The sequence below is a fragment of the Manacus vitellinus genome, unplaced genomic scaffold (genome assembly GCF_001715985.3).
Source record: "Manacus vitellinus isolate BGI_N305 unplaced genomic scaffold, ASM171598v3 scaffold_5_pilon, whole genome shotgun sequence".
NCBI lineage: Eukaryota > Metazoa > Chordata > Aves > Passeriformes > Pipridae > Manacus > Manacus vitellinus.
Window position 1 is genome coordinate 354,043 of NW_021940682.1, and position 26,941 is coordinate 380,983.

The 26,941-nt window shown below is 39.9% G+C and overlaps 1 protein-coding gene across 9 annotated transcripts in view; it reads left to right on the plus strand.

The window, feature by feature from the left end:
* Positions 1-26,132, plus strand: part of CALD1 (caldesmon 1) — a 196,852-nt gene extending 170,720 nt beyond the window's left edge. For 8 of the 9 annotated variants that reach the window (XM_018080460.3, XM_018080463.3, XM_018080462.3 and 5 more), the window contains 10 exons: positions 2,206-2,354; positions 7,030-7,273; positions 9,982-10,122; positions 16,197-16,240; positions 16,341-16,419; positions 18,594-18,728; positions 19,708-19,803; positions 22,424-22,507; positions 22,825-22,858; positions 24,455-26,132. In XM_018080460.3, coding sequence (XP_017935949.1) covers positions 2,206-2,354; positions 7,030-7,273; positions 9,982-10,122; positions 16,197-16,240; positions 16,341-16,419; positions 18,594-18,728; positions 19,708-19,803; positions 22,424-22,507; positions 22,825-22,858; positions 24,455-24,486 — 1,038 coding nt within the window. In that variant the 3' untranslated portion in view covers positions 24,487-26,132. The remainder of the gene's footprint in view (positions 1-2,205; positions 2,355-7,029; positions 7,274-9,981; positions 10,123-16,196; positions 16,241-16,340; positions 16,420-18,593; positions 18,729-19,707; positions 19,804-22,423; positions 22,508-22,824; positions 22,859-24,454) is intronic. The other variant, XM_018080464.2, reaches the window with a different exon arrangement.
* The last annotated feature ends 809 nt before the right edge of the window (positions 26,133-26,941 follow it).

Genomic DNA, 26,941 nt, shown 5'->3' on the forward strand with positions numbered 1-26,941 from the left:
ATGCAGACACATTATCATAAATCCTACTGGCTTCTGGAATACTAGTTCCTAACCTATTAATTTTCAAACTATATTGTTTTAATATTAGTTTTCTCAGGGATTTCAATTAAGATGTAAGAGATATGACCCTCCCCAGTGGACCTGAATGCATCAGGCAGCTGGAAGTGTTGGCTTTTTAATAAGACTTGGAAAAGTCTCGATGAAAATCTCAGCCAGGGAAATCCTACGCTCTCAAAATCCCAACACAGACATCCTGGCATGAGAAATTTTGCAACAATCAACACAGCCGGTTTCAGTATCACGCTGTCCGGGACTGAAGGGTTGGGAAATTGCTAACAGGCAGCAGAGATTTTATTTATTTATTTATTTATTTATTTATTTATTTATTGTGAACATGATCACTAGCTACAGTCAGCTTTTTGGGAACACCCAAAGGATGTTACTGTCCGATGGCATTCATTAGGATCAATGAATAGCCCTGGTTGTCTCAGCTCCTAGAAAACACTAAATCATTCCTTGAGGCTGCTGGTAATAAAGGTCTCGCTTGTAGCAGCTACAGCATCATGGCCAAAGAATGCACGGTCATGGAAGCTGAACCTCCCTCCTGTCTGTCAGGGTGCTTCTGCCAGGTCATGGCTAAAGCCTGTTGGCAGGAGAGGGTGGGAAAAGTCTGCACTGCTGCTGCCTGCTCCCAGGACAGAGCAAATGCCTCTGGGAGTTGTGTCCAACCTCCCCCACCGGTGGCAAATTTGCTGGAGTAGTTTGACCATCCCATACTCACTTACTGTGTGTGTCAGCATGGTATTATCCAGCATATCAGTTTCTGTGAACAAGCAAACTGGCCTCAGGTTAAGTCAGAGCCTGACTTTGGGACTTCACTCAGCAACAGCCTAACTCAGAGCCTTAGGAGGATCTTTGAAGACTCTTTATCTTTGTTGATAAAGACATTACAACTCCAGAAGTCATTCTTCAATGAGAAAGGATAGAAATTTCATTTGATTTAAGGGTGAGGGTGTGTATTAGTTTTTTATTTCAAGGTGTAGCTTAGGACACCATAAAAGCAGTTGTGTTGCAGACAGAACTGTTATAGAAATTCTTTTTCTTTCTAGTTAGCAAATGGGATGGCAACAGGCCAGGCTCCCAAAGGACAAAAGTATTTATATTCTAAAGGTCTCCATTTGAATTCTTCACAGGAGGTATTTCTTTCTTGCCAACTAGAATATTCTGCCAACATAGTAGAGTTGGGGAAAGCAAATAAATGTTTTGGAGGTACATGTTTCATCTGCTGCTGTTGAAAGTCTGTTTTGGTTGGTAGTCTTAACTGAGTGAGAATCTTTCTACCTGAGAATAAAGAACTTAAATCAGTCCACTTTCTCCTCTTATCAGCATCTAACCATGACTCAGCATGCTGGTATCAGGTCATCTGAAGTATTGATAAATACTTCAAACCCATAACTCTGAAGGAATACTGGAGAGTGAAATCCATGCACTAATGAATTACTTGATTACTATTACAAATTCTAGGACAAAGCTTTGGAAGGATAAAGGGAATTTTTACTTTATCATTTTCTGCAGCGCTTACTTCTTCATAGGATTAAATATTTATGTCTGATAACACTACCCATGACTAGCTCCTGGTAGGACTGTGCTTTTTGTCAGAGTGAGTTTTAGTCTTACACAAAGAGAATTTTGTGTTTTGGCCATTGTTCTTCCAACACTGAAGATGTGCTATGACACCAAAAAGGGTGAACTTTGTCAAGCAACCTTGACAATCAGTGGAGTTTTGTGTAATTTATATTGCACCAATGCCCTAAACCTTGTACCAAGAATATATCCACAAGCTTAGTCCCAAAGAGTTTGCAGCCCAGAATCTTGAGGCAGCAGGTCAGTGGTGTTGCAGTAAGAGGGAAGAGAGTTGGGATGTAGATGCAGAATGAATTAGTGAGGTAGCATAGTTCCATGTCTTCAACAAACACTTTCACAGATTCAAGATGCTTTGATCACTCAGGAGAGTGATGGTTGATCACAGTTTAGAGCTTTACAGATTGCTTCTGGCATAAAGCAGATGAACATTTTGAAGAGAGTTCCCATTAATACTAAGAAATCTGTGTTTCTCTGCTGTTAATTAGAATGTCTCATTGTGACTTCTTTTTTGTTGTTTGTTTCTTGTGTTTTGTCCTGTGATTTATGGTACCTCCTGAACAGGTAAAAGATGACAAAGATAAAGGAAAAGCACCCAAAGAGGAAATGAAAAGTGTCTGGGATCAGAAGAGGGGTGTTCCTGAACAAAAGGCACAGAACGGAGAACGTGAACTCACTGCCCCAAAACTTAAACCTACTGAGAATGCTTTTGGGTAAGTTTCAAGTAAGAATTGAGCTCACTTATGTTATAGCAGAGAAGGGGCCATCTCTGGGTCTCTGCTTAATAGCCTTGTAGCAGCTGAGTAGAGGAATTGTGTTGGAAAAATCAGCAGAGGCTCAGGCATTCATTTGGTTTAGGTGTATGGTTTCTAACAACTACCCCCGTGTTGTTGCAGTAACAAAATGAAGTACAGAAAGCAGATTTCAATAGCCTTGCTCCCTCAGTAGAGACAAGTGTCTTATTTTCACTTTGCTGTGGATTTCCTTCCTCATTTATTTCTAATATCTGCACAGAAGCCAAACATGACAACCCAGATTCTGTGTTCTCTAATTTTTTTGGTCAGATCTCAACCTTTACTTTAGTAACCTATTGCCAGTTACCCACCTGTTTTTAATTAGACTCTGTATAGCAGAATGAAGCACAATCCAGTTGGGAACTCCTGAAAGAACTTCTCCCTTGATTTCAAGGCAAACCTTGAAATTAATGGCTTCTCTAGAAAAGTGGGGGGTTTTTTTCAGCTAGGTGAAAATGTTTTCTTTTTTTTTTTTTTCTTTTTATAAGCTGGGCCAGAGTTTGATTTTTATTTTTCTTTTTAAGGAAATATTTGCCTTATGGCTATATTGGGAAATTCAATGAAGGTAACAAATTATTAGTGAATATTTCATTTTAAAGAATCCTTCCTGCCAGTTAAAAACAGGGAAAACATGAAGTAGAAATTAAGTTCTTCCTTTTAGCAGAAACCCAGGGATGAGTAGGTTAGAAATCTAAATTTTTCTCCTTCTGCATCTCTCTTCCTCCTACATGGACACAGGCAAAGAAAAGGTTAAACTTTCCAGGCACTTTGAGAAATCTGTGCATGGTACATGGGATTTGCTATTGTATCTCCCCTTGTGATTCTTCCGGGAAAAACAAACTTTCTCAAAATAAAATGCAGTTCAAAAGACCCTGGAGACACCCTGACCTAAAGCCAAAAGACAGAGATGGAATAGCAGGAAATTGGCCTTGCTCAAAACTGTCCTGCATCATGGCTTGGGTCACATCATCAATAGCATGAGAATGGTTTTCTAAAAATAATTTTGTTGTGTTTTCATTTGCTTTACTTCCTGTGGGAGATGGGCATTAGAGGCAACATGCAGATTTGAGTTTTCACTCTTTATTTTTCTATTTCTGCTTTTCTTCTACTGTTTCATAGAAGTGGGAATAAGTCTGTTTAGTAACCTTTTATCAGCTGAGTAAAAGACTTGTGTTGGTAACATCAGCAGAGGCTCCAGTGTTTGTTGGGTTGTTAGATATGAGTTAGGGCTCTTGGCCTATTTTCTAATGAACTGCCTCCACAGAACTGGGCTTTGTCTGGAACTTTCTTTTATGTTTTTTTTTGTTTGTTTTTGTTTTTTAATATGAACATATCAATTATAGTTAGAAAGAATATAACTTGGCTAATTCTCAGCAGCGAGGTTTGAGAACAAAATAGGGTAGTGGAGGCTAAAGAAAAATTTGAGCATTTTGTCTACATCAACCAGTAAGAGAAGTACAGAATAAACTCCCATTTTATGGCTTTCCCTTCCCATCTTCCCTCTCACCTGCCTCCCTCCCTATTCTCATACAGGATTGCAGAAGTCTCAAATATGATGTAACATGTTTTTGCACATTCTTCTGACATTTTTGGCTCCCACAAACCACTTCTTTCCTTCTCCTCCGTGTCTGAAAGTGGCAATCATCTTCACTTCTTAGCACCAAAGAGGTGCTTACAAAACTCTTCCTCCACTCAGCATCTCAATGCTAATTTAGCAATATCGACAGTAGGCAACAGAGATTCCCAGAGTCCCCTGAAAACAGAGCATTTGGAAGTGGAGGGAAAAAAAAAAAAGGAGAATTACTGCCAATTTATTGTTTGGTATTTTGGATTATGCAGAATCAGTCCTGAGAGCAGCATGAGAATAAAATAAGCTAGAAAATTTCAATGTCCTCTGTTGTAAAGAGGCCAAAATAATCACCTGAGGTCTCCAAACAAAAATGTTAAGACTAGATTGGCTTCTATCAGCTGAAAGTTGAGAGTAGCTATTAATTGCACTGAGGCTGTCTGCACTGAAGTTACTGAGGACTTCTGTGCTGATGTAGAACAGAATGGATCTTTATTAAGAGAATCTTAGCAAGTGTTACATTCTTCATTCTCTTAATTCTGAAGGTTGAATATTTGTCCTTGCCAGAGAGATCATTGTGTCCATCAGAAGTGACCTCTTGCATCTTTTTGGGCCCGAAGCTTGCAGGTCTTGGGGGTTGGCAACACAAACTTCAGAGACAAGAGACAATAAAAAAAAAAAGTGAGGTTCCTGGGTTTGTTTGCTGTAGAGTCTACAACTTTGCAATGAAGCAGGAAAGCCTTAAGACAGCCAGGGATTTCTCCTGCCCTGTGCAGCTTTAGGTACACTGGATCCTTAAGAATACTCAGTGCCTTGTAGAGGCTTAGGGAACATTTTGAGTTCTCAGTACCTCTGCAAACTGAATCAGAGGTATTTCAGGCTGGGCAGCCACACAAAATCATACAAAATCATATTGTTCTTCCCTTTGCTTTTGAATGGGCTAAATGAAATTTCACATAAAGTTTCCAATGTTTTCTCACAATACTTTAGTTAATTGCATGTGTGTTTTTAATTTAAAAAGGCAGGAGTTTCTTTCTGGAGTTGGGCTTTGCTACCTGATGCAAACTCTTATTCATGGCCATTTATTTTAACTTGACACTTATGATGGAGAGTGATCTTGTGATTCTACTCTCATGGTTTAAGTGATTCCAATGCAAAATAACCACAGGACTGGATGTGCAGCAGAAAGGGATTGTGATAATGTGATGTTAGGGAAATATAAATTATGTACTTGTAACTCTAGGTTAGAAAATTAGATATGAGACTGCTGGAGGTAGACACATTTACAGACCTCTGGGACTTTTTTTTCTTTAGCTTTGCTTTGTGGTGTTACATCCTTGCATGGAAAAGGCTTTCTAAAACCAAGTAAATACATTGCAAAATAAATGCCAGTCTTTCGTACTGAATTTGAACAGATGAATTTTGCTATTTTGCTATATTTTTTTAAGTGATAAAATTCCTAAATCATGCATGCCATGCTAGAACCAAATTTCATCCAATTTAGTAAGATCATGTGAGGGCAGAGAACTCTGTTAGTAGATTTTACTATGATATTGAAACCACATAATTCAGCTCTGGTCCTACAACCTGTTTCATATGGTTAACTCCATCTGGATGTGGCAACTATCTGAATGAAGAACACCTTCCCAGGACTGGGTGTAATTCACTGGATTGCAAATTTATATGATATATGTTCTTCATGTTGTCATCTCTAACAGTTATTGTTGGAATATTTGATTCATATCGTACTCTGCAACACTCTGGTTGCATTAATGAAGTCATTAATATCTAGGTTTTTTTGGATGCCAACATTACAGGAAGATTTTTAGAAGACTTTATTAAGTACCTTCCCTTTCTGTCTTTCTGTCTCTTGTGAATAGCACACTGACACCTCTTAGGTACCTATCTCCTTGTCAGCAGTAACATTAAACACATTCAGGGAGCAGACATTTCTCTAAACACTGATGTGATAGTTATTTAATAAAGCAATGATATTTGACTCTGTTGAAAGTATGCACTTCACCTATGCACATTCTTTAGGTTTGGGGTTTGGTTTTTTTTGCTATTCTTTCTTTCTGTCTCATATAACACAGCTGGTTGGAAAACTTCTGTTTTTCTCCTGTGGAAAGTTACCATTAACAAATAATTTCTGGTTTCTTATTAAAAAGCCATACTTTCCCTAGAAAACATCAGCAAAAACTCTGGTGAACCTTTCTGTTCGTATGTGCTTGGAGAGTTGAAGTGACAGGTGGTGTAGATGAGATAGGAACCTTTTTAGGTTTTTTTAAAAACACTGTTGAAGCTGTAACACTCCCTCCCCTCTCTTATTTCCTTCTATTTTCCCTGAGTCAAGTAATTTGTTCTGTCCCCAAAGATGCTTGTCTTTTTCTAGAGGGTTTATAAAAAAATATTTGCATTTGAAAGCAAAGGATTCGTACATTTTTTGTTACACAGAACATAGCATAATATTTTTGCTGTGAGGTTTTTATATGTAAATTTATCCAATTTAAAGACAGCAGAGAGGAGTTAGTTATGGCTTTCCTTTGCTTTGTTTTGTGTATGAAGTGCAATATGATTTTGGAAGTGTTTATAAGCAAACTGCAGAGCAGAGTTGTGGAACTGTAACAGTTTGCTGTCTACAATAAGGATGCTGATGAGATATGATACCTCTTACTGAAGTAAAAAGAGATGTTAAGTATTTCGATTTCAGTTATTGAATTCTTTAAAAATGGAGGTGGCACAAGTTCTCAGGCAGACTGGTGAAGCTCCTGTGTTCACACAAGCATATGAGAGACTCCTTCCTCACTGGCAGCAGATGGGAGAGGTTTTCCTTGTAGTAGCCCAGCCTACTAACTCCGGATGAAAATGTTTTGGGCCCCTCGTAGTTTGCTAGGAGCAAAAGGTTTTATAAGGAAATATCTTTGAGTGCCGTGCTCTCACGCTGCTGGTGAGCACATGGCAGCAGGTGGCTCTGGGCAAGGTGGGAAAACACCTGGTGCATCACCTTCCCTTTCATTTCTTTCCCAGACGCTCCAATTTGAGAGGGGCTGCCGAGGAATCGAAGCCAGAGGCTCTAAAGCGACTGGAAGATCAGCGCCGTCGTCGAGGTGAGAATGATAGTGAGGAGCTAGAGAAGCTGAAGGAGAAGCAGCAGGAGGCAGCAGCAGAGCTGGATGAACTGAAGAAAAGGAGGGAGGAGCGCCGGAAAATCCTGGAGGAAGAGGAGCAGAAGAAGAAGCAGGAGGAAGCTGAAAGAAAAGTCAGAGAAGAGGTAAATGTAAAGTATGAAGTGTTAGACATGGGTTTTGTTGCCTGATTACTACCATACTTCCACTGTCTTTGCATTAGTTGATAACTCTCTGTGGCATTGCCTGCAGAGACACTTTTAGGCAAAAGAAGTTGGTGGGGCTGAAGGTCAATGGGTCTGTATTTAAGAAAAGGGCAGAATGAGGCCACAGGAGATTGGCTTATAGGTGAGGAAGGAAAGTGTTACAAGGAAGGCAAGACTGAACCCAAACATACAGGTATTTCTCATTCTTAGATCTGCGTTTGCTGAATGGGGAATTGATGCTGTGGCTTTGCTTTAAATTGTAGCCTTTATCTGAGTCCTCTGGATTGTGAACATTGCTTAGTTTCTTAGTTCCTGTCAGGAGATGGTCTGTTGCAAGACACCTTGATTTCAAATGCAATTAAAATCACCTCATTTTCCAACCTTCAGGTTTAATTGCAAGTATGCTGTATTTGATATCAGGTCACCACATCATATAGGTGCTCTAGGGAAGACCTGAGGTAAAACATGCAGCCATGCAAGGTAGAAAAAAATTTTACTATTCCTGCCTCAGGAAAAGCAGGGCTCTAGTATATGTATTCATGAGTCGGGATTTCATTTGCAATAGTTGCAAATTTCTTATCTTCTTGGGGATGCAAATTATTGGGGGAAGTGTTATAGCCACAGAGTTCAGGGTATCTATTTGACATTATGTAAACTGAATTACAAAGCACATGTCAAAATTCGTCTGTTGCAGATAAACTGGAATGCTAATTTTATATATAGTTACAATGGGCTAGATCTCATTAGGGAGATATTCCTGTCTATTTAAATATTTAGTACTCAACACATCTGTTTTCTTGTACTTCTCTACCAAGGGACTCTACAAATAGGATTTCCAAATCTCTGGTGCATCATTTAGGAATCCTAGTTGTTTGGAAAACAAATGGTAAATGAATAATAATGATAGTTTCTGACAGCTGAGTGCCAATTCCTTTAACATATTAAGCTCTTTACAACAGAATTCAACAGATGCCAAGACCCCCCCTTAACCAACAACCATAATGATGGTGTTTGAAGGTTCTGGTTTGACTCGTAGCTAGTGAAGTAAAACTCATCTCTTTAAAGTAGTCTATCTGGACTTCAGCAAAGCCTTGGACACCATCTCCCAAAGGATTCTCCTGAAAAAACTGGCAGCCCACGGCTTGGACAGGGGCACTCTGTGCTAGGTTAGGAACTGGCTGGAGCACCAGGCCCAGAGAGTGGTGGGGAACGGGGCTGCATCCAGTTGGGATCTGGTCACTAGTGGTGTCCCCAGGGTGGGGACTAGAGGTGTCCCTCAGTGTTGGGCCCAGTTCTGTTCAATATCTTTATTGATGATTTAGATGAGGGGATTGAGTCCACCATCAGCAAATTTGCAGATGACACCAAGCTGTGGGGGAGTGTCAATCTGCTAGAAAGCAGGAGGGCTCTGCAGAGGGACCTGGACAGGCTGGATAGATGGGGCTGAATCCAACTGCATGGGGCTCAATAAGGCAAATTGCCAGATCCTGCACTTTGGACACAACAACCCCAAACAGCACTACAGGCTGGGGACAGAGTAGCTGGAGAGTAACCAGGCAGGAAGGGACCTGGGAGTTTGGATTGACAGGAAGCTGAACAGGAGCCAGTAGTGTGCCCAGGTGGCCAAGAAGGCCAATGGCATCCTGGCCTGTGTCAGGAACAGCCTGGCCAGCAGGACCAGGGAAGTGAATCTGCCGTTGTACTTGGCCCTGGTGAGGCCACAGCTTGAGTGCTGTGTCCAGTTCTGGGCCCCTCAGTTCAGGAAGGACATGGAGGGGCTGGAGTGTGTCCAAAGGACAACGAGACAGGTGAAGGGTCTGGAGCACAAGTCCTATGAGGAGAGGCTGAGGGAGCTGGGGGTGTTCAGCCTGGAGAAGAGGAGGCTCAGGGGAGACCTCATCACTCTCTACAACTCCCTGACAGGAGGTTGTAGCCAGGTGGGGGTCAGTCTCCTCTCCCAGGCAACCAGCAGTAGGACAAGAAGGCACAGTCTTAAGGTGTGCCAAGGGAGGTTTAGGTTAGATATTAGGAAGAAGTTCTTTACAGGGAAAGTAATTGGACATTGGAATGGGCTGCCCAGGGATGTGGTGGAGTCACTGTCCCTGGAGGTGTTTAGAAGAGACTGGATGTGGCACTTAGTGCCATGTTCTAGTAGACGAGGTGGTGTTGGGTCAGAGGTCTTTTCCAATGTGGTTAATTCTGTGATTCTGAGAAGGGAAAACTGTAATCATTTAGTCTTCATTTTTTTGGGCACCTACAGATTTTTCCTTGTGAAGCATTAACCCTGGTGCAATAAATGTCAGAGTAGATGGACAGAAGAACAGTACCAATATGATACATGAAAATACAGAGAAACAGAATTGGAGTCTAAATGTGCTTTTTTTCTCTCTTTAAGTGGCACTATATGACAACACATTTGGTGAATTCTCTGGGAGGAGACACTAAAGCAGCACAGACTAGCTGTCCTCCTGGCACCCTCAATACTGAGATGAATTAGCACTAATGCATTTATAGATTTTGGACAGGTTACTGAACTTTTTCGACTGGCATGAAAGTCTGCTCTTAGAAAATTTGGTTTGCAGGACTCAACAGCCCTGTAACGGTGATGTAGTTTCTGAAAGAAAAAGTAACCATTCACATTTTTTAAGGAGGAAAAGAAGAGGATGAAGGAAGAAATTGAAAGAAGAAGGGCTGAAGCTGCTGAGAAACGTCAAAAGATACCAGAAGATGGTGTATCTGAAGACAAGAAGCCATTTAAATGTTTCAGTCCTAAAGGTTCATCTCTCAAGGTAACCTCCTCACTAACATCTGTATGTACATAAAAAATAAGGAGATTTGTAGTCCAAACCAACAACCAAACATCAGAGCAGTGTAGAAATAATTGTAATCAGACCTAGATAGATTTGATAGAGTTTAGCTTGAAACATCTAGCTGAAAGACTTCATTCATTGGGATGATTGAAAATTAGAGATCTTTTCTAAAAATAGAATCTAGACTGGGAGTTATCTGTTCTTGTTGATGAAAAATATCCAAAGAGGATCTTCACCTTCAAGAGAAAATTATTTGGGAAACTTAGAGCTGTATTATTGTGTTACTTTTCAATGTTAATTTATTATAGGAGTGCCTTGTGAACTGGAGTAGAATTATAGAATTGTTTAAGTTGGAAAAGACCTCTAAGATCATTCAGTCACAAATCTCCTCTCACTACTTCCACATCCACAATTATTTTCTTCCTTGCCAGATTACTTTGTCTTTAAACATATTCAGCCTAACCATCATTAATTGAAATGATCCATATGGGAGTTCTAGTTTATGTCTAATCCCCCCAAAGGTAACATCTAGAAGTACTGGGCTGGATTTAATTTTCTTACATAAGAAGAAAAAAACCCACCCTTCTGTTGCTGAAGAATTTCTGAATGATGTTTTGTGGCCTATATTATATTGGAAGTGTGATGAATCAATTAAATGGCCTTTCATCAAGGAAGAGGAATCCTGACTCCACTGAAATTATTGGGAGTTTTGCTTTAGTATTCAGTCCAGTTGCTTTCTCAGCTCAAGCTCAAACTGCAGATCTATTGATTGTTTTCAGCTCTCTCTCCCTTTTCTCATTTTGTATTATTAGTCATTTAAGAATCCTGTTAGATAAACCTGGTGTTGCCATTTTGTTTGCTAAAGATGATGCCAGTAACAGACACTATAAACACATAGCTTCTTTGCAGCCCTTCTGGGAGGGCTTCCTTTTCTTCTTTCATTTATTGAGATGCCTTTTATGATGTACCTTTGGAGCTTTCATTCACAGAAGGCTCAGAATAGAGGAAGTTGTACTTGAAAACACAAAATAGAAACATACAGATTTTGGGGAAAAAACACTGAATTTAGCAGGAGGTTAAGGGCTTTCAGATAACTTTTGAACTGATGCTACACTATTCTACTAAGTGTATTTTTAAAGAGAAGCTGAAATTTTCCAAATGTCTTTAAGCATTCAAGGTACAATTTTTTTTTGTTATGATAATTGCTGCTGGATTTTACAGCTTGTTAGGCAGAATTTGTTACAAAACCTGATATATGCAACTCTACACATTTTTTTTTCTCTTTCTCTGCTTCTCTCTCTGAGAAATCAGTGATACCTTATATGTAATTTCAGACCAGTGTCTGTGGGTGGCCAGTGTAGATACGTAATGCTGTAGAAGTTCACACCCTAAACTGTTTCTTGGCCTTCTGTGGTTAATAGCTGAGAAGAGAATAATCTCAGTTTAATAGCCTGTTGTGAAATTTGATTTCAAAATCCAGTTATTAGAGGACAGTACGTTTTGTTACCTTGAGCTTGGACAGACTTCTCAGGCTGGTCTAACCTGGTTGGTACACAGCTTTCTCATGCACTGCCCAAGTTATCTTTTGACTTGTAAAGCATCTGGCATATGTTTTCTCCCTTGATGAATGTATCATCTTGTTAGACATGTCATAAGTCATGTGAGAACCCCAAGTGCATAATTGTGGCTGGGTGGTTGGAATTAATGAGAAAAGGGAGGCTCAGTATAAAAATACCGCATGATACATGTGCACATTCCGACTTCTCCTGGATAACAATCTGGCAAAGCACATTTTTTTCCTTCCCTGTCCCTTGTAATGTTATGATAAATTTTTGGGAAGAAAAAGAAGTTCTGGGAGTGGCTTATATGAGGAAAGTAGGGCATGCTGATTACCAAGTGAACTATAAGAACAAAGGAAAGAAGGGAGATAATCTGAGAAGCAGGGTGGCATGTTGCCATCTTATGGATGCTGCATGTATCCATCAGGCAAGGCATGGACTAGCATGGCATGCAGGCTCAGAATTGAGAGGCAAGGTGGGCAATGTACTACATGGATCATGGATGCACACATAAAAATGTGTGTATACAAACATGGACATAATATACATACATGCTTACATTTAGAAAGACCTTCTGTGATTATCTAGTCTGGCCTCTAATAAATCACAGCCTACACAGTGTTGACAACTCCTGTTGTTTAAACTGTTAAATACAGTATTTCCCTTAAGCCTGAGGCACTGCTTCAGCACAACACAGCATGGAGTCCTCTCAGTGATAGCATGAGGGCTGGTCCTTTCTGGGGAGAGAATGAAGAGAAAGCATGCAAAGTAAATGCAGACCAAGTTCATCACTAGCTCAGGGACAGAAGCAGCTTGGATTTCTCAGGGCTGTGTGGAGTCCCTGTGGGCAGCAATAGCACCAAATGTCTGCTCAACCTTCGCCCTTTATCTTAGTATTTTTTTAAATAAGGACGAAGACTAGAACAACCTCTGCTGCTCTCCCATCTGGTTCTAGCTCACACTTTCCTCAGTTTAGTTCATGCAAAGGGTGCTGCACTCGAGGAATGAGATTTCCTGAATAAACTTTGTTCATTTTGCTTTTTAGACAAGTTCATTCCTCACGTTTTCTTTGGGAAGGAGGGTTACTGACTTCTTGCCTAACTATTCGGTAGGTTAATCAGGAGAGAACAGGATATTTCAAAACTAAGTCTCCTCTTGGGGGTGAACTCCACCTCTCCAGAAATGCAAAAGCAGTTAGGCATTGAGGGGAGGAAGCAATGACAGGAGGCTGGGAAACACAGGCTGATGTGGGAGCCAGCACTGTCTGCAAGGCAATGCTGACAGCTAAACCAGAAGATAGACTTTTCAGAGACTTTTTTTCTTTTGTCTTGTCATATCTTGTTATTGCTCTCAATAACTGACAGCTGGAGCAGTGACTATAAAGAATTAGGCTTCACAAAATCAGTTCTTCCTAGATGAGCTACTCTTGGAGCAGAGGGAAAATAGAGTGGTAGGAACAGTATTTGTGACATTTGTTTTTCCCCAATCTTTGGTGCTGATGGCAGCACTCTAGTCTTGTAGGTAAACTGGAATAAATTGGTACACTCTGAACAGAGGCTGCTGACAGCAGGAAAAAGCTTAACTGTGCTTTATGAAGCAGAAGAGCACGTGAGCCACTCAGGGAGGATAAGGAGAAGCCACTCTACTCCCAAGGACTACCACACCAAATGGATTTCCTCTACATTCTTCCACATGTTGGATGTTAGGCAAAATTATAATACAGGGTTTTCTGTTTTCTGTGTGCATTTTTTATTCCCCTTCCTCCTTGACCCAATTTTTAGAAGAGTTTTTCTATATATCTATTTACAAGTTTCTGCTGCATAATATCCAAATAGACAGTTTAAAATTCCTAGGACTCATTTAATATGTTTGTATGAAACAGGTTTTACTGGGAATATCTAATGTTTTTTGTTTCCCAAGTCTCATATAGTTAGGTGGGAGAGATGTAACCTGTGTTCTTTCTCTCTTGTCATAATTTAACTAAGGGCTGGCAGGCTGACTTTCTTCAGAACTTGGTGTTCTGAAAGTATTCCTTGGTGAGAAAACATAGTCCAAGATATTTAAGAAGAGCCTTTTAAAAGGAATGTAGCAAAAAGATTATTCTTAGTTTCTGGTCTCAAATTGAGAAAATATCTTGCATTTTATGCTAACCACTTTGCTTTGCCTGTTTCTCTTACAGATCTATTTCGTAATACTGTTTACTGTATGTGGCAAACATTTTAAATACTTTGCATGGAGTTTGGGTGATGTGCAGTGGATAAATGACCTTTAGATGTTGCTGTGCAGTCTAAATGTATTTGACCTGTATGTTGAATACATGTGTGTATACTGGCTTGTTTGCTTTAGGTGTATTCAATATCTGCTTCTGCTTCATGTATGCTGTGTTTTGAGGAAGATGCTTTAGAACAAATTCTCATATACATGTGCAGAAAGCTTTTATCCCTCCACACGAGGCACCTACTTCCTCAGCCAGAGTATCTTGCTGAGCTCTGAGGGTTGCTTCCTAACTCTGCTTTCCAATTTATTTTCTGTTTTGCTTCCTCACTCTCCTCTTCTGAACAATCCCTGACTTACTCCTGATACCACGCCAAGTGCTCTGAGAACCACTGTTTCCAGTGGGTAAAGAATGACCCCACTTTTGTGTCTTTTTACTACAGTCCCAAGAATACATATCTCTCCTCCCTCCCATCTATGCCACTCTTTCACTAGTGCCTGCTGAAGCCTGTTTTTCCTGCTGTGCAGAAGCATTTCTCCTGCCTGCACATGAAAGACTACAAAGATTCTGTAAATCGATTGTTAGGTGGTTACCTTGAGTCCTAGTTCTTTGAGGTAGTGCATATTATTTGTCCTTGCTGCCCACCAGGGTTTCACTGATGCAGTTGTGGACAGACCAGGGAGAAAGTATGGGCTCTTGCTGGTACAACTCATCGTTTTGAGTTATGACCCAGAAATCAGCACTGGGGGAAACTTCCACTGTATCGTTCTAGAAGAGAGGAGACGCGTTTTGAGTTATCATCCTTGGTCTGTTTAGTCACTTTTAATCCAATCATTTGCTTCCTCGTTTTGTGGCAGCGCCTCTGGGTGAAACTAAACTGTAACCCGTTCCGGCAGGCAAAACACCCGCCTGGTCTTCTGCTGCCACCTTGTGACATCAGTTCACTGAAACACTTGGGATCTATCCTAGCAAAGCCCATCTTTCCACTCAGGACTGCTTTTAAGTCCCATATTAGCAACTAAAACTGTTAACATAGATCACCATGTAAATTATATATATATTTAGAGCTTCAGAGGTGCCTTTGAGCTGGATGGATGCTAGCTGGAGTTCCTCCAGTGAGCTTGTTTGGCAAATTCTGCAGTGAAGTGAACTGCCTGAGTTTTTGCTTCTGTGGGCTTAAGAAATAAAACACTCATGCCCTTTGAAGGGATTGCTGTGGGATTTATTGCTCTGGTACAGCCTGGATGCTAAATGCACTGAGGAGAACCATTTAAAGAGATGGCTGTCATTGCCTTATTTCAGAGGCATGAATGCCACAGCAGTCACTGTTAAAGTAAATTGAAAATAGAGAACCCTTACTGAGACTGGGGAATCTCCAGGAATCTAGCCACGCTGATTATTAGTCATTTTAATCCCTTGGAGCTGATTACATATTTTTTATTTTAAGTGAAAGTGTAGAGCCTTGGATGAGAAGTGAAGCAATGTAATATAGAAGAGACTTGAGGAAGTCTGATGAAAATATTTCTTGAGCCAGAAGACAAATAGACACACACACCCATCCACCTATCATGAAATATTTTAAAACTTTATTCCCTCTTTGTTTTCAAAGTATTGAGAGATTTGACGGAAGTCATATGAGACCTTCATGATTTCGCTTCCCTGGAAACATCACAATATTTTCCTGTGCACAGAGTAGAAAATAAGGACGAAATGTAAGATATCAGTTTGTGTAATAACAGCTGGAGGATATTGACTCAGCAGTGACCCTGCCTGAACACAAGCAGAGTTTAGTCTGATTGGTTTCTTGGAGTTCAAATTAAATTGTTAGTGTCCTCCAAAAACATACTTGAGAGAGGGGATGTGGCTGACATCCAAACCTGGCTTAGTCTGATGTCTCAATTCAGTAAAACTTTATTAAATTTGCTGTATTTCTCAAGAGGTACGTAGCTTTGATGTAGATTTGGTGTACATCAACCCCTTCCATAAGATAAACTTCTTCCCTTTTCTACTTTCTATGTTGGTCATTTATTCTCTTGTTACAAATGAGGCACTGAAGAAATGTGTCGGGTGCAAACATTCATGTAGAAAATACATCCACCTTTATGAATCTGTATCATAATAGGTTGCTATCTATAAAACATTTCTGTGTGTCTGTGATGATTTCTGTTGGAATGTACCTCTTTCAGACTTTTTGACATTTAAAATGACATTCTAGCCTGGCCTTTTGCACAGGCTTCTTCTTTATTAACCTTAAACTTAAAGCTCTTCTCTCTTTCTAGATAGAGGAGAGAACAGAATTTTTGAACAAATCTGCTCAGAAGAGGTAAAGCAATGAAACAGTAAGTTCAGTTCAAATAGCAGAGTTTAGTTGGAGGGCATAATAATGTCTTTCTCTCCTTTTTTTTTTTTTCTACTTCCTACAGTGGTATGAAGCCCACCCAGACGACAGCAGTTGTCTCAAAGATTGACAGTAGACTTGAGCAATACACGAGTGCAATTGAGGTAAGTTAACTCCAGGTCACAATGGATGTAGTTAGTAATGGCTTTGAGGGCTTTAATCAGCCTATGTTTTACTGTTTAAGGATTGCAGGGATTTTTTGGTCACAAAAGCTTCTTTACAGAATCACAGAATATTCTGAGTTGGAAGGGACCCACGAGGATCATCAAGTCCAGTTCTTAAGTGAATTACCCATACAAGGATCAAACCCATGACCTTGGCATTATTAGCACCAGGCTCTAACCCACTGTGACTTCAAGAACAAAATGCTTCAGGCATTTTGATATATAGCTAACATTTAGATATATAGCTAAACAAAACCTCTTCCCTTTCATGCTTCTACTTACTCTGTTTTGTAAGCTTGGAGCAGCTGTTGAAGGACTCAGAATCTTGAGTGACAATTGCATCCTCTTCTTGCCTGATGAGAGAATTATGAGCACAGAGCTGATAGTCATCCTGAGCAAAGCTGACTTAGCAGTTTATTTAGAAGAACAGGGAACTGGGTCTGTGTTGCTCACTGCCACTTCAGAGTGACATTCCTTGGCAAAGACATACACCGGGGTGAACAAGGGAGTTAAGAAGTGACAAAGGAAAAACAGAATCACATTAAAATGCAGAATTTGACCCCAGGTGATTTTGACAACTAGTGGTTAATAATGTGCCTAGGAACCAGAATGGAGGGCTTTTTCTTTTCGTAGTTCAAGGAAGAATAGGAATTTGATTTTTTTGTTGTTGTTGTTCTGAGGTTTCTTAGCTGTTTTCATAATTCAGTGAGTACAGACAATGTGAAAGCCACTAGTTAATATAGCAGGCTGACTGGGTTGTTAAGTGTCATGGGAATGGAATAGTATACAAAAGGATATGATATTGATAGCTGTGACAAAGGTATAGCACGTCTTCCTTCCCTGCTGGATATTTTTTTCCTCCTCTCATCCGCATATAGAGTCTAAACATGATTTTCCACCAAGGTTTTAATTGGTTGGGCTTTATTATCATTTAATGTAAAGGAAACTTGAGTCATTCAAGATCAGTTAATAGGCTTTTTTTCCTGTGACTGCTGCCTGTTTAACCTTTCTGCAAGAAAGCCTATCAGCTGGAGACTTTTATACTGTGTGTCAGTTCCCAATGAAAAAAAGCACACAGATGAAAGGGTGAAGGCTCGGGCTTGCCTCCAGCACTTAGGTCAAGTTGAAGGTAGCTCAAACTCCTCCATCAGGGATGAATGCCAGCATGGCACCCAGTAGTCCCCATATCATCAAAACAGGGGCATAGAACTTCTGTCATCCTGCTTCACTCTGTGCCTTTTCTGAATTATATTAGGTCCTCCAGTATTTTCAGTAGGGCTCTGCTCCATTTTGATGTTGAAAAGCACAGCCCTACAGCCAGAGGAAGGCAAGGTGTACAGTTCCCATCTGACTTGAAATATTTCCTTTGCTGAGTTTTTAATGTTTCCAAAATCTGCCAAATCTGACTTGCTTTGCAACTAGAGGCAAAGCCTCAGCTCGTACAGGTTCTTATTCTCATCAAACCTATGATATATAAAATGTACAAGAATTTTGAAAAGAGGAAAGAGGAAGAATTTGGTCCAGTGTTTTCAGTGAACATGCAAAAGGCACATTTCCAAAAAAAAACCAAACCAAAAAATCCCCACCCCAGTTCTCCACTCTTTAAAAGAACACCCTATTCCAAATGTACTGAAATTGCTGAAATTTACCCCTAAAATCCTGTGTTGTGAGGTTGTCTGGGAGAGATGGAGCAGACTCTGACTCTGAATGACAGAGCAGCCTTTTTTCCCTGTCTCTGAATAAGGATTTCCTTAGCTGTATCCCTAAAAGAGCCAGGCTTACAGGATTTAGGTGCTAAGGTTTGAAAGAGGACAAATAAAAGCCTTGGAGCAGTCCTGTGCAGAGCTCTGGTTTGCCACAAATTTTAGAAATGAATGAAAAAATCTCAGTGATTGCAATTCTCTCAGTTAGTTGTGCCAAGAGTGCAACTGTGAATCAAAAAGGGAAGAGAGTCTCAGTGGCACTTTTGGAGCTGAGTGCTCCTTTTTATCTTTGCATGATCAGTGCTAGAACCACTCACAGCTGCTGTATTCTCCAGCACTGCCCCAAAGCCAAACTACCCTAAATCTCCAGCTCTTAATGCCAAACACCAACTGGCCTCAATTCTTCTCCAGGGCACAAAGGCTTCAAGACCAGCTAAGCCAGCAGCTTCTGACCTTCATGTTCCAGCTGAGGGTGTCCGTAATATCAAGAGCATGTGGGAGAAAGGGAATTTTTCATCACCCTCTGGGACAGGAACACCAAATAAGGTTTGTGTTTCATTTAACATCATGATTCTAAAGAATTATGCTCTGGGCCTGACCTTGCCATTCATGTTGCTGTGAGTAAGCATGTCTGCTCCTCTTGACATCACTGGGGAAGAATATCCCAAAGGATCCTGAGGACCTCAGAAATCCACCAAATTTGTGGCTGCAATATTGAGCATCATGTAAGAATTTAGTAACCTACTGAGCTGAGTTATGAGACATTCCAGAGCCACATCAGATATCTTAGGCAGATATATCTGGGTAGTTCAAGCAGAGTACAAACAAATTCTTTGGGTTGGGAAAAGTTCTTTCGGGGGTCAGAGAAGGATTAAATAGGCAAGATAGTGATGATGTTTTATAGATAATGCATAGAAGTATTTGTGAGACCTTTATCTTTTCTATGTAAAATCTTAAGGCAAGATTTTCTTTCTATGAATTGATGTGAGCTGATGAGCATGCCTCATAGCCAAAAAACTGAGCCAGGGATTGAAGGGGATTATTACAGATAATAATTAAATTTTAGTAATTTGTTCTAACCTTTTAAAGATTGATTTTAATGTTTTAAATTTTAGGCCACTTACCTCCTCTATTGTGTGCTTTTCTGGAAAAATATTAGTGTAACAAAACAAAAAATGTGGACTCAGAATGGTGTCTCTTATTCTGTTAAGCTAAAGATTCTTTTTCCTTGGAGTTCAGGTTCATCACAGAAAGAGCATGTTTATGTCTAACATTTATTCCTGGGTTAACAGGAGTGGAAATGATTTTCTCAGTCCATGTTTATCATTATTGAAAACTAGAGGGCAGCAGTCCCGTTGTAGCTCATAGGGACAATACCTTCAGAGAACACAGGATGACTCCAGTCACAGGCTCAGTGAGGAGCTCTATATTAAACTCAGGCTTGGCTTTGCTTTTCAGTCTACACCAGGAAAACAGAGCAAAAGCCATTCTTAAAGTTTTCTGATTAGATTTTATTATTTTGCAGGAAACTGCTGGACTGAAGGTGGGTGTCTCCAGTCGAATAAACGAGTGGTTAACCAAGACCCCAGAGAGCAACAAATCACCTGCTCCAAAACCTTCTGTAAGTAAACTTGCAACAACTACTTCTTCAGTAGGTGGGTTCTTTCCATGGGCAGAGGTGGTGACAGTGCTTCCTCGACCAGCTGGGGGTCTTTGGAGGAACCTTGTTTAATGTCCTCTTGGAAGCTCCCAGAGGCCCCCTGGCTGCTGACTCAGAAAAGGGGCAGATGAAAGAGGGCAGTTCTCAACTTAAAAGCTCATGGATGGTCTGAAAAGGCAAGTGCTCAGAAAAGCACTTCTGCCATTCTCTGGGAGAGAAAGACATTAATTTACTACCTGTGAAAGGCTTACCACTAATTTAGAACTTACAAGCCATAGACCCTAGATGAAACCTGCAAAGATTTTCCAAGTATATTTGAAAACAAAGTGAAATAATATATTCTTTATGAACCTAAATATAATTTCTAATGAATGCCCTTTAGCATGCCTATTGCTTCAGCAAGAATAAGAGCAGAAAATGCTTTCCAGGTAGTAAGGTGGGAGTGTGGGAAGCAGCAGGGAGGATGTGGGAAGAAGAAGAAATAGATAACTGTGGGATGGGGAAGGGTAAGCATGAGGAACTGGAGCTGTAAATATCCATATTGGAGAAAGGGTATCAGTCGTGGTGTTAATGGTTAAACTTCAGGATTCTATTAAAGAACTTGTTTCTTTTCATATTATTGTGTAGTGTTTTTCTGTCAATCCACTTGCCCTTTATAAAAGGTGCAACCTGAAAAACTCTTTCTCAATTCATGCTCTTATTTGTCCCAAAGAGGAGCTTGAAATTTGAAGGGTTGTCTCTAATGTCAGTATTTACTGGTAGCTGCATGGAGAACGTGTCCTTATGGACACCAATATAAAATCAAAAAAAGTAATTCTGCTGACTGTATTTAATCAAAACTGCTAAAATCAGTACAGAATCTGCCTCCAGTTTTTCTCTCTTTCTTCTAAGTTGCATCTTTTAGAAAACATAAAACTAACCTCTTGTTTTTCCTTCAACCAACTGTTTCTATCTATGTCTTAATTTCCCTCTTTCTCAATAGATTGTTCTTTCTTCTTTCAATATCTGTGCCTGAAGGAGCCCACCCTCCTCCTATTCTTCTTTGGGGGTCTGTTTACTAAGTTGGTCAGGTAAACCTATTTATTATTGATTATGAAGAATGATATACAACTATAGTGTGTGATTTTTTTTCTTTTTTTTTTTTTTTTGGCCAGGAAACCTAGAATTTCTCAGTTAGCAGATAACTTCTTACCCCCATCACATTCCACCAAAATAAAGAAAGAAATGTTCAAAGTTGTTGTGACCATCAAGATTCTTGCGGGTTTTGGAACAATATTGAATTCAAAGTAGAGGGAGCAAAAATCTCAATTAGTTTTATGGTGAACCTAAATCACATATCCCAAATGATTTCAGGATTATGGAAATGGTATTGTGATCATCTCCACTGCAAGTGGTTTTGTGATAAGGTCAATTAGAATTTTGTTGTTTTCTTCCTTCCTATTACTGCTGAAGCAGCTTTTTGAAGTACATAATTGGCTTCAAGTCTTAAAGAGCTGCAACCCTCCACGGCTGCAGATTATGATCCGTTCCAGAACACCTCTGCTGGGTGCAAATATCCCTTGCAGAAATCACATTTCCATTCATCACTGAGTTTAGAAGTTTTAGAGTTAGGAATTCTCATATTCAGAAAACTACCTACCCATGGATGGCAAGAACAAGAGTCTGGAAAATGTACAGGACTTGAATACTTTCTGAAAAGGAGAGTACCTATGTCCAAAATTGTTTGAGTCTCTTGTTTGCTGTCCACAGAGAAGATATCAATCCATCTGTCCTTAAGCAGGTGCATTGGCATTAGCCTAGTATATATCATTTTGATTTGTAGCCCTCCTTTTCTCCAAGAAGATGCTTAACATTTTTATGGAGTTTTGTTTAAAGTCTCCATAACATTTTTAGAGAATATTATTATTCTTTAATGACTTTCCCTTATCTTTTTGGTGTTGTTTAGTTTTTTGTTTGTTTTTGGTTTTTGTGGTTTGGGGTTTTTGGAGTGATTGGTACGTCCTAAGATTACAAATGATGCAATTGAAATTCAAATGAATATGAAGGACTAGAGTGATAAATCTTGAAACCTATATTTAAGAATGCAGAGTAGAATCTGCTTTTCTGTTGTATTAAAAGTCCTACTCTATTTTTTCACAGATTTTTTTTTAATGAAGTATTTTTATTTTGATCTAAAATAACTGAAACAAGCTGCTTTTGAATTCCTCCCTAAGAAAAATACTATCCCTGAAAAAAAATGTGGGGTTTTTTCCTGCAAAAATTGGAATTGTCTTTTGTGCAGTAACCCTTAACTTACTATGTTCAAGCAAGGGAGTGCAGTGATGACCAGTCTGTGCTATACAAAATAGATTTAGAGGGATTGTTTCTTCTCTTACAGCATGTATATGTGTAGAGTCCTATATATGTATATGTGTGTATGTGATGTATCATTCTGAATTGCTTTATGATTGGTAGACAATGCAATACTTACCACTGGTGGATGTCCCTGAACTCTCCTTGGGAGGAAGTTGCACTCTAATGTTTTCTTTAAAAAATTAAAAGAAATATAAACTAATGTTTGCCGTTCTTTGACATTTGACAGGATTTGAAACCAGGAGACGTGTCCGGCAAACGCAACCTCTGGGAGAAGCAGTCGGTTGAGAAACCACCTTCTTCTTCTTCTAAGGTAACACTTCTGTGCACTGTTAAGAGCATAATATCTCTGTTGAAGGCTTTCTAGGGGGAAGGTGTCACTAAGTTTCACACAGTCAGTCAGGTGGAATGAGGCCTCTGCATGTCCTCTGTTACTAACGTGCCTCTTTATCTATAGAAGAAAATACCACGAGGTGCAGAAAGCAGTGTGGAACTTTTAAACACCCATTTGGCAGAGCTGTGTTATGTGTGGAATCTGTCTTTTGCATGGAGTTCAGTTTTTCTCCTGTTATAAATAACAATGTTCTCCTCTCTTGAATTTTAATCATGGGTTATTACTTTTTCAAACAGGTATCAGCTACGGGGAAAAAATCAGAGGCCAATGGTAAGTAATACCATAATGCACACATTGCACCCATTTTTATATTGTAATACACATTATTACATATATAATATAATATTATTATATTATATGTATAATATTATACATACTATTCACATATTTAACAATATTTTACACATACACTTTAATAACATTATACATATGATAATATAAAATGTATATTGTAACACATATTACAACAGAGAAATGGTGCCACATTTTCTCACAGGTGTACCAGTGTTAAAATTCTACAGCTATTAATGCTGATGCCATTGGCTTTCAAAAGCTCCATTGCAACATTATCAAAACATGAATGCTTGAGAAATAAACCTAGGTCATCTTTCCAGGAGGACTGAGTACTAGCAGTGCACCAGCCATGTGTCCAAAGGCTTGTTCAAGAGAGATTTATAGCATGTTTGATGTAGCTGGGGAGTATCATTAAAAGGTGTGTGGGCTGAGGAATGGGATGGCCATTTGACAAATTACAGCAAATGCAAAGCATCTGGGAAAGGCTCTTCTGAAGGCTACAGTGGGAATGGATGTGCCTTTTCTAAGTAGAGAGGGGGAGCTCAAAAAACAAAGCTGTTGCAGCAACATCATTTGAGTAGAAAAGGAAGATTTCAGTACTCTCAAATCAGCCTGAATACTGAAATTCAGTCCTCAGCCCCACGTGTGATTTTAAACACAGCCACCGGGTAATCGTGAAGCCTGAGGAAAATTCAATAGCCTTGGATTTTAGAAATTGTTCTTCTGGCTGATTGTGAGTCTCATATTCTCCTGCATCCCCAGACTGGAATGGAGTTCAACCACCTTCAGCAGCAGGAATGCTTTGGCTGGAGCTGCGCGTTGGTGTCTTCTGAAGGCAAAAATAGTCTTAATACTGTAATTTTGAAACCACTAGCAAAATCCCCCTCTTAGGTTTTTAATTTCTATTTTAACCTAAAACACTCCAAATCAAACCAACTAAACCATGTATGTGCCTGAGGACCCGTGGGGAAGAACAGAAATTCACTGACCAGTTCAATAGCTTTAAAGATGCCTTGCAACATCCCTCGACTCTTCTCTAAGAACGAAAAGGTTGAATACAGAAAACCTTTTGGTTTTCTCCTCTTTAATATGTGCACACATTTCTCCTCACATTTGTATGTGAAGCCAGAGGTGTGGTATGCCTGTGAACTTTTCTTATTGGTTTAGAGTCGTGCAAAGTAGAATTCTTTTCCTCCTCCTCTCCTTTTTTAAACCAAACTGTTAGGAGAGGGGTTTTCAGGCTCACTCAGTGTTAGTGCAGCTCTGCTTCTCTGGAAGGTGTTCCCAGCCCACCCACACGTGGCTGGGGAGAGCAATGGGTTCAGGAGCACCCCTGCATTTCTGTGGGGGTGTTCCTGAGCACTCCCTGCTTCCTCAGGCTGCTGGAGGCAAGGAAGGTGAAATCCTGCTTGCCTCTTGGAGACCACCTCTGAGCAACCCCAGGAGATGAGCACAGCAGCACCCAGCTTGTGTCCTACCTTCTTACATGTTGTTAATCTAGAGCTGTGCCTTTTCTGTTTTAGAGATGTATTTGGGTTGTTTCAAGGCATCTTTAATCTTTCTTTTTCTCAGCAGGTTTGAGACAATTGGAGAAAGAACCATAGAAGGCCACTGAAGATGCTGGACCAATCAGTCTGAGTGAAAGAAAAAAGGAAAAAGTGCTAAATTGTTCTTTTTATATTTATGTTTATTTACTAAGATGTCTTTTTGCATTATCCCACTTAAAACCATGTATATTAGCACTGTATTTAACAATCAGTCTAGAGATTCATCCTAATTGTACTGCCTTTGCACAAGAGCCTTTATTCCTAAAGAAACCCATGCTGTGAAATATATAGACTCTCCTACTGATAGTCATAACCATGGATCTGAACAGTGATTTCAACTGCCAGAAGAGGTCAACCCAAAATGCACATGAAGTAAAGTTGCTTAAGAAAGGGTGTGCAGTAAACCTGTAAAAACAACGGTTCCTTTTGTAATACAGAAGTCTTTCTTTCTGCACTTTAGACTAAGGCATGGAAGAAATATCTTTAGTTGACAATGTAATATTTTCTGTAAGCTGCCCATGTCATGAGAAATACTGCATCAATAATGTGTTTTATTTTTTTTGTTTTATACTTTTTTTAAGTATCAATTTTTCCATTCTAGTTTAAGTTAATACCTAAATTTGGATGATTATGATAGCTGACAGCGGTACTGATATTTCTTTTTGTTGTTAGTGACTAGGAACTGAATGCAATTTAGAATATATACACACGTAGCTTTACAAAGTTTAGCCTAAAGGCACTACTAATGGTAGAATGCTTTTAAGATGTGCTAGAGTGTTATATTTAGTCATAAACATACATAATTAGCCAATATCACAGCTTAAAAAAATAAAGACAAAATTACACACTTTTCTATAGGAAGATTTCATAATTGCTATTAGAGGTATGGTGAGATAAGTATTAAAAAATTTTAAATGTCAGTTGCCCAGTAACGGGTAATTAAAAAGAAAGTATAGTTTTTAAAAGAGGAAAAGGAAAGGGTATAGAGGGTCAAAAGTAGGTCACTTGTATAAAACGTTGTAGTTTAATTTATATAAAACTACCATAATTAAAAAGAAAAAAAATCTAAACAGAGTTGGAGTTTGTTTCAAATCACTGTACACTACATCTTGCCATCCATCAGTGCTGTCTACCAAGTCCACCAAAAATGAAGTAAACCTCTATCATTATAGCGCTTCTTTTTACCTCTCTCTTTTGAATATCCTCTTGACGGATGTTTTCATTTGTATATAGTTCACACATGGCTATAGGACGTCAGCTGTGTTTGAATTTACATGCCATACAGTTTAGCATTTACATCCTACAGTGTATGGGTAGCATAAACTGAGCAGCTCAAGTAGCCCCTGAGCACGTTGTTAACAGCTTTGTTGTGCATTGGAACCCCCAGGATCTCCCTTTTCACCACTTCCATCTCTTACAGCCTCTGACTTCTTCCTAAAGAAGTATACTGTTGTATTTCAAGCCAAAGATGAGCTGCCCTGCTTGGCTGAAACATCTTGTTTACATATAGAGATGCACCTAATTATTTGTAGGGGGTGAAACTGGGCCTGACATTGTCTGGGAGTTATCGTGTTTTGTTTTGGGGATTTGTAAATGCTCCTCTGAACCTTTCAAATACATCTGATAGCTGCAATAAAAAATGATTTGTTCATACAATGTATTCTGCAACTGCATCCACAATAAATGGAATATTTCCATCAGCACCCCCCTGTTTGTTAATGGGTAGAAATGGACCGGCTGCAACTGGGATAGGAATTGGTGCTGAGTCTGTGTAAGATAAGCTGGTGCAAAGAACCCTGAAGGATGTCCCTCCTGATGTACAATCCTTCAGGAGACAGACAAATCACAAAATCGGCAGCTTTAACACACATATTCTTTGGGGGAGGGGGGGAAGAGGAGGAAATAATCTTAATTGTCATTCCTATCAGTACAGGACGGGAGCTGTGCATCATCTGGGAGGCAGTGTGCTCAGCTATGTTCTGACCCAGTGGTACAGCCGTCTGCTTCCCTGCTTTGAAATAAATATTCCCCGTGAGAGCCGTCATATTTCTTCTGTCTGCCTTGGTGGGATGTGCTTGGACACGTGGGTGATCACAGGGACTCAGGCTGGGGAGCTGCAGGATCCATCCCGCTCCTGTGTCCCTTTGTTTTGGCTCTAACAGGGGTACAGCAGGTACCTGCTCTAACCAGCTCATGGTCATCCAAAAGAGGCCCCCAGGCTGCTCCCAGCTCCAGAGGAAGCAATGCGAAGGCTGCAGCAAGCACAGCTTCCTGAGCTACCGGGGGAGAAAGAATTGGATGCTGCCTAATTTAACCTGACAAGAGCCTGTATGCCTGAAAGTGTGCCTGTTCTCCTGCCTCACTCTGCCCGATTATGTCGCTACAAGTAACCCCAAGCCTTACTAAAGTGACACTTTCCCTTGCCGGTGGGGGTTTCTTTTGCTCCTGGATCCTGCCTTTCTTGAGAACGTGGGAGCGCGCTCTGTGCAATCGGGTTTATTTTTAGGAAACA